The following is a 7,371-nucleotide window of genomic DNA, read 5'->3' as shown; positions in this document are numbered from 1 at the left end:
TCCAGATCTAGTCTACATCGTACATTTGCACGTGGTTTGCTTAAAGCATGTGAAGAGCGGTGCAACCCCCTCATCTTTAGGATCATTCCTCTACAAATCTTTTAGGGGCGTGGCATCAGTTGAATGGAAAGACAGTTACTAGGTTATCAAAATCGGTCTCCTAGATGCTCTCCTAGAGACATGAGTCACTTTGGGAAAGGAAGGGTGATTAACAAATGTCAGATCTGGTTCCCTCGTTGGCTCATACGAGAACAATGGAAGGGGAATATATAGTGGGAGTTGCTCTCCTAACAACTATATAGACACTGATGAAGATAATGAGAAAGGGATTCTAATTTTCTCAAAACTCTAAACTAGGTTCTACTATTCTTCTCCATCTTGCATATCTTCTCAAGTAGACCCTAACTTGAGTGTTGGAGTAGCCTCGGGATTCATCCCACGGTCAATCTAACTCTCTTCCGGAGTGTGTTTTAAGCTTGTTCATCCTAGTCATCAGCGGTCTTCAGAGAAAGCGTGCATTAGTAAGTTCGTTGACTGATAGTTTGGTCATTCATAGTATTTGGCTGAAACAATCACCATGAAACAAAATGGTACCCGAGCATTTAGGATTGACACAACATGAATTGAGTTAACCATCAACCCGACCATCCTGATCAAGATTGAGCCATGCTAGTTAAAACTTGAAATGTGCTGGACTAGACCAAGCTTTGCCACCCCTGTTCATGTCCATATGCATCCTTGATCGATTTGCCATCCAATTGAAAATCTCTAATTCAAGCTTCAAGTTTGTCGACAAACTAATCTAAATGAGTTTGCAGCTCCAATAGCCCTTGCTCTCCGCACATCTATCAAATCGATGGTTTGTGAATCCTGACAAAGGAAGATCATAAGAAATCAAACTCGATGCCAAATTAGAAAACAAACTCTTGTTGATATTAAACAGACCTGCACCACTCTGTATGGAAATCTATTCTGATCATTACCTCGGGCATTGAGTCCCATGCTTCATGATTTTACCTTCTCTCGACTGTACATTGTTCATTTGCTCTTTTAGAAGCAACGATTACGTGAAATATGCTTCTGTTTCAAGTACACATTCACTTTTAATAATTTAAACCAATCAATCAAAAAGAAAGAAACAGTGTTACATAGCTCTTTTGATTTACACATTGGAATTTAAATCAAACCATCAAGATTGTATTTAGGTGTCAGGAGATTGAGCCAATTAAATCTATACACGACTACACTTCGCTGTGTCTACTTTTGATTTTGTTTTTCCCGAGCACTGAAGTCATTGGAATCAACATGGAACTCCCCTCAGCATCATTTGATGGGTGGCTCAGGATCATCGTCCACATCATATGCTGGGTTACAAATGCATCTAAAGAATCTTCCAATGCCCTGAAACAAACAAAAAAAAGCAGGGTAAGCTTTTGTTTGTGCCAAGAACTGCTTTGGATGTGTTTATTTCTGATAAGGACAAAGTCAAACACTAATAGTAGTTTGAGATCGGTCAAGTCCATACATTAACCAACTTTTTTATTTGTTTTGCTGCACAATAATCAAGAAGTTGATCCTAAAACAGGATTCAGAATAGATTTACCTGAGTAAGAAATGGAGTTCGGTATGGAAATCTCCTTGGATATTCCTCAACTGAACTAGAATCAGAATCAGTGTCATCATCATCTTGAACTATTTTTTCTTTTGCGTTTGGAGCAGGCAAGGCATACTTTTCCTTCTTCAAAGGGCAACCCTGAAGCCAACAAAAAGGAAACCATTCACAAGTGGACTCAAGCTACTAAAGTAATATTAGAAATGTGGCAAAACCGGTACAACTTACTAAGTGCATATTACTTTTTGAGATTCAAAGAGATGAATTTCTTCATGTTGAACGTCAAAGTTCAAACAGGTTTATTTCTAGTGTTATTCTTTTGGACGAGCAAATAGTTATGAAATTAACCTTTCATTTTTTAACAATCCTGATTAGAGACTTATGTGGATAATCCTAGCACCATATACGGGTAACCAGCAATTACCAAATGGAGTAAAAGTCTAAATCATTTCTATTCACATACAGTAGACTATATGAATCATGACATCTAAAATTATATGCAACTTTATAATATAGCCTAGGGTCTTCAAACTTGTGAATTCGGATAGATTTCTAACAAATTATGATTAGAAAAGTTTTACATTTTGGATTTGTGAAAGAGATTTCAACTAACATCATGATTTTCGCGGATTGTTACATTTTGTTTGGATCCACGTCAAGAAGAAAAGAGGACAAAAGGGGGTTTGTAAAGAAACCTCTATGTGTACCTACTGTGCATGGTGCATAATGTAGGTAAGCTTGTCTCATCCACAAGAAAATCCACCTTCCTTAATTATTTCTATGTAATCACTGAATTTGAAATTCTACTCTCTTCAACCTTTATATTATTTTTTGTATAACATAAATAAAATTTATAATCCTTTTCCTTTTATAATGATTTATATCATTATTTATGATATAATGATATAAATTAATTAAATTAAACTTCTATAGATTTTCTTTCTCATTTTAGAATTGATAAAATAGATTAGTGTATTTAATATAACTGAAGAATTATAACTCTTTTTATTCTCAATTCATATATAAAATCTGTATTTGCATGTAAATGGTAATGTATCTGAATCATAATAGTATCATTTTGACAACTATAGAGATATAGGTCTGTATGAGTATGAATTGAATTAATTTGTGAGCTCAAGCCCCGAATATATGCATGAGCATGAGTTAGTGAAGGGTGAGATGCCTAGTGTGGTGCACATAGTTGACACATGCTTTTATATGTGTGACAAAGATTTACAAAATAGTTTATTTTAATTAAAATGGTTGTCTTTGTAAAATTTGGCACATCAACCAGAGTTCTAAGTCTAGGTTATTTTTGCGATGTTTACAGTATTACTTTTTGATGTGCATTAGTTTTTTCTTAAATTTTAAGGATTTTGAGTTTTATAATGAAGAGCGTCTCCTGGCAGTTGTGTTCATACACTAGGGTCAAGAGAAGACAGATTTTGAACAATAACTGCATCAAAGCTAAGCATGGGATAAGCAACAAAACGTAGCATAACTCAATGCTACATGCAAATATCAATTGTATTTCAACAAGGGCAGTTGCCAGGCATGCTAGAATTTATAATTTTAAATCACAAATGAATAGAAAAGGTAGAGTAGTTATTCACCTGGAAAATCTTTCCAAGAATTTTTAAAGCTATCATACGGGACTTTAGTTCCTCCTTCTTGACATTGTTTTCTTGCAAAACCTACAATTGTTTCAGTTAATGTAAGATATTATGATGGACAATCCAGAATTCAACGAGAAGTTTTGCTTCTGTACTCAAATAATGGTAGTTTAAAATAAAATGAATAAATTTTGACATTATAGTAAACAGACAATCAAGAATGCTTTTTATGCTGCAATGCAGGCCATGGATTTTCCCCACTGCTGCCAAAACTAGAGTGGTTTTAAATGTAGCTTGGAGCTTAGAATACATTTCTGTATTAACTATCCATAATCTATATCATACCATTTGGCAGACATGTAGAAGTGTCATTTCAATATCGACAACATTCAGTTTCCACAATGAATCAACCATCAAGTCCTTGTTTATCCTCATATGATATTCGACATCCTTTTCTGTAATTGTGCCATCTTTATTGAGTTGCCTGCATATATCTTCTTGAATCTGCAGTAGCTGGAAAGCACCTGTTACAGAGTTTAATGTTTAATGGTCGAGTTAGTTGTATGAATAAAGTAACTTAAAAATCAACAAAAAATGAAAGAACAATTTGAGACCTTTAGCTGCGGATATTTGTGATTTCCAGAAATGTCCCTTGTTTCTCACCCATTCAGCAAAAAATGGCACACCAAGATACATGACCTTCTTGCCTAATTCCTTTGCAGCCTGTCTTGCATATACATAACCAATTGTCTGTAGAATCTCCACTCCAAAGGCTGCAGTTGGAGATTGATCCGTGAAAAATGGAGGAAGATTGAAAGACACAACATCTTAAGACATCTAATTTAATGAATTCAAGACTATACGCAGAGGAAAGGGAATTGTAGCTCTTGAAAGGCAGATAATAACCACCCTCCCATAATCCAAAAAGTTTAATATCAAGAGCATGTGCTTTGAATTAATTTAGAAAAGTAGAGAAAATGTACTTCGGTAGAGGATCTGATTAAGCAAGGTATATTGTAAATGAAACATCTCAATTGAGTATGAGATGCAATTTGCCAAGTTTATCAAATTCAATTATTGATTTGACAAAACAGAAGTCAGTCAGAAACCAACCTGTGTTGGTAAGCCTCTTTGCTTCAGACTCTGCACAATGAAAGAATCCTTCTTTATCACCACAGACATATTGATTGAGAAAGTCTTTCAAGAACCTGGCAAGTTTCTCTTCTCTTTCTCTCTGCACAGCCTACATGATAATAAAGAGGACAACACAGTTGTGAATATGACAAAGACATGAAAAACAGTCGGTCATGACTCATGAGCAAGCACGAAGTGCCTTTTAATCATTAAAAACAGTTCTTTACAAATACATGAAAAAAAATTGGGAAAAAAAATTAATGGGCAGTTTTTGCATAAACCATCCTTATAAAAGGGATCCAATCTCAAACATTTTATCAACAAAAAGCCAACAGCAAATGTAAATAGTGCCTCAGCATAAAGAGTTCATACTGAGGTCTCCCTTTATCTATCTGAGGAAAAAAACTCAGTTTCTACAATTGAGGCAATCCTTTTTCAACTTCCGGCATAACTAGAAAGAGATCAAATTCTATCAAAATTGAATTGGAATAATCTCAGAATCAGAAAGTAGTTATCATAGCTAGAAAGAGAACAAATTCTTCTTTTGCACACACCTTCAATCTATCTTGAAGTTTCTCTGGACTTTCATTTTCGCTCATCAATTCAGATGATGCCATTGAGGCCACAGCAAGGTACCCTATGTAATTTTCAAAAAGTTCACTTCCAAAAAGAAGGGTAAATATGGCAGTGGCATCTAACATATTCTCCCTGAAATTTGAAGGAAAAAAATATCAATAAAATAAACCTAGAAAGTCAAATAACATTCAGTTTAAGCCATCATTTCCTCAAGTCTGACTTTACATAAAATAATGATTTGGATGTTTGAACTAACAAAAGTAATATTAAGAACACAGAAAAACAATTAGTCAACCACCACAAGCAGGTACCCAAACTATTTGGGGCACAGATAGACCATTAATCTCTAGGTAATTGAATCTCATTCTTTCTGGTAAAATTGAAAGAGCAAAGAGCAGCAGAAAATGCAGCCACCTGCCATAAATCTGGCAATATAATTTTATGCACTGACAAGGACATTAAGTTAGAAAATAAATACATACATAATCCTTACATATTATAAAAAATGGAAAAGGAATTTTATAGGAAATAGTATGTAACAGAGAGTTGACTGCAGGTACTCAAAGTAATGGACTAGATTTTTAGTCAAAGTTTTTGTCTAATGGTGCATGTATGAGGCGAATGAAAACAATCAACTATTAAGGCATAAACTTTTAGGCTAATTAATTACACAATTTTGAACTTATTATGTACTCTCCACATTTTATTGATTGTTGCATGAGAACAGTTCTTGAGATATTCTAATGCGTAGCAAGCCCTTTGCAATATAATGTGAGGAGCGTTGACCAATCTTCTAGGCATGGATTTTGATGAAAATTTTAGAAACATAATGTTTTTCTATGTTTTCTGCTTGAGCAAAATATCTTAACTTTCTCCAGCCTTAACTTGCTATGTTTCAGGTTTTAGAAGGACAGAAGTACATCAAATTGGCTTCACACCATGAACTGGTTAATTCAAAAGCGTGATTGCAAATTTGCAGCAATTGCATTCTCGTGGCATCTTCCTTGTTGAAAGAAACATATATCAACTACTATATGGGTGGGAACTGTGAGCTAAACTTAGGAGACGAAAAAGGCCATGGATCTATGAAGACTGGAATTATTTTGCCCACCTCGACACCCTTTCTTTACCAAAACCATCATAAGCTTTTCTCTGCACTGGATCACTCAACACCTGATATGCTTCCCCAAGTGTCTGTCCAAACATACATACAGAAACAACAACTCAGCAAGCTTCAAGCAATACCACTATTAAAGTTGAAAAGTCATCTAAACCCATGGCTCCTTGATGCCATCAAATCAAAATGACCTGGACTTGCCTGAAAATTTTCTGCAGCTTTCGGATCATTTGGATTCTTGTCCGGATGAACTTGTCTTGCCTGAATCGTTCAACAAATAATTGAAAAACAATAAATTAAACCCATAAAGCCGATAGATTTCACTCCATGAATGGTGATACATAATACAAAGGGTAAAAAAAAGGAACCACCTTCAGATAGTAAGCTTTGCGAATCTCCTCCTCCGAAGCCGACGGACTGATGCCAAGAACGTCATAGTACTCGGTCTCCTTCGCCATCCCTGCCTGGTAAAAATCCCTTCTTTTGCTTCCGGCACTGTCGCTCTCTCAGCAAAACGACTATGATCTGGAAATGGAGGCGAACAGAAGTGGGGGAGAAGAAGCGACGACACATGGCCGCCTTTCCAGTTCCGCAGGCATGGATGGATTATAGAAAGGGGCGATGGCCAATGAGAGGGCATTAATCTTGCCTTTGTTGGTGGAGCTCTGCCTCCGCCAATGGAATTGTTTAATGGCCTTCTTTTAGGGTGGAAGGTGAGAGCGAGCGAGTGTGGTGGCGCTCACGCAAAGGAGGTGTTTGAAGAAATGTGAGAGAGGGAGGGAGGTGGGTGAGGGATTGAGAGTCATGGAGGGGATGAATGATTGCAGTTGCGTGGGTAGCGCTTAAGGGTGGTAAAATATTGATATTAGGGCTAAAACATAAATGATTTTGGATTCAAACATTTAAATTTGAATTCGATTTAAATTATTCATATTTTAATTTATATATATTTATATATTTAAATTAAAATTATGTAAAAATAAATTGAGTCCGTTTTTTTTTCCAAACGTCTTTTTTTTATTTTCTATATTAAAATCTTACTATTTTATTAAAAATTTCTCCTCTTTATTAACTAATTTTGATGAAGCCTAAAATAAATTTATGTTAATATCATTTTTTCTATTCACACTAAAAATAATTTCAAAGTTTATTAATAATTCCACAAGCGAAACAATCAGTGATTTAGAGTTCGAAACTCAGTTGCGACATATTATTATGAATTTTTCTCATCATTAATTTTCTCTGATTGTTTTATATAAAAAAAAATATAGTTCTCTTTAGTCCCACATTTTAAAATTGACAACACTATGATCAAATAA

At 35.1% G+C, this 7,371-nt stretch overlaps 1 protein-coding gene across 1 annotated transcript; it reads right to left on the bottom strand.

Annotated features, from left to right (window-relative positions):
- Positions 1-643: 643 nt before the first annotated feature.
- LOC121984199 (chaperone protein dnaJ 10-like) lies at positions 644-6,883 on the bottom strand. Its single transcript, XM_042537020.1, has 11 exons — positions 6,424-6,883; positions 6,254-6,313; positions 6,047-6,129; positions 4,914-5,067; positions 4,339-4,468; positions 3,840-3,998; positions 3,571-3,749; positions 3,226-3,306; positions 1,604-1,753; positions 946-1,401; positions 644-870 (listed from the first exon to the last, which is right to left on the bottom strand). The coding sequence occupies exons 1-10, from the start codon at positions 6,508-6,510 to the stop codon at positions 1,324-1,326; spliced, it is 1,161 nt and encodes a 386-aa protein (XP_042392954.1). The 5' UTR covers positions 6,511-6,883; the 3' UTR covers positions 644-870; positions 946-1,323.
- Between the last annotated feature and the right edge of the window lie 488 nt (positions 6,884-7,371).

Source organism: Zingiber officinale, chromosome 5B, assembly GCF_018446385.1.
Source record: "Zingiber officinale cultivar Zhangliang chromosome 5B, Zo_v1.1, whole genome shotgun sequence".
NCBI classification, from domain to species: domain Eukaryota; kingdom Viridiplantae; phylum Streptophyta; class Magnoliopsida; order Zingiberales; family Zingiberaceae; genus Zingiber; species Zingiber officinale.
The sequence above is the reverse complement of the archived record's forward strand: the minus strand, read 5'-3'. Positions and strand labels throughout refer to the sequence as shown.

Coding starts and splice junctions, on each gene's coding strand:
- LOC121984199 (XM_042537020.1), bottom strand. CDS start 6,510: ATGGCGAAGGAGACCGAGTACTATGACGTTCTTGGCATCAGTCCGTCG. Junction 6,130..6,253: donor AAGCTGCAGAAAATTTTCAG/GCAAGTCCAGGT, acceptor ATGTTTGGACAG/ACACTTGGGGAAGCATATCA. Junction 3,999..4,338: donor AAAGAGGCTTACCAACACAG/GTTGGTTTCTGA, acceptor CTCCAACTGCAG/CCTTTGGAGTGGAGATTCTA.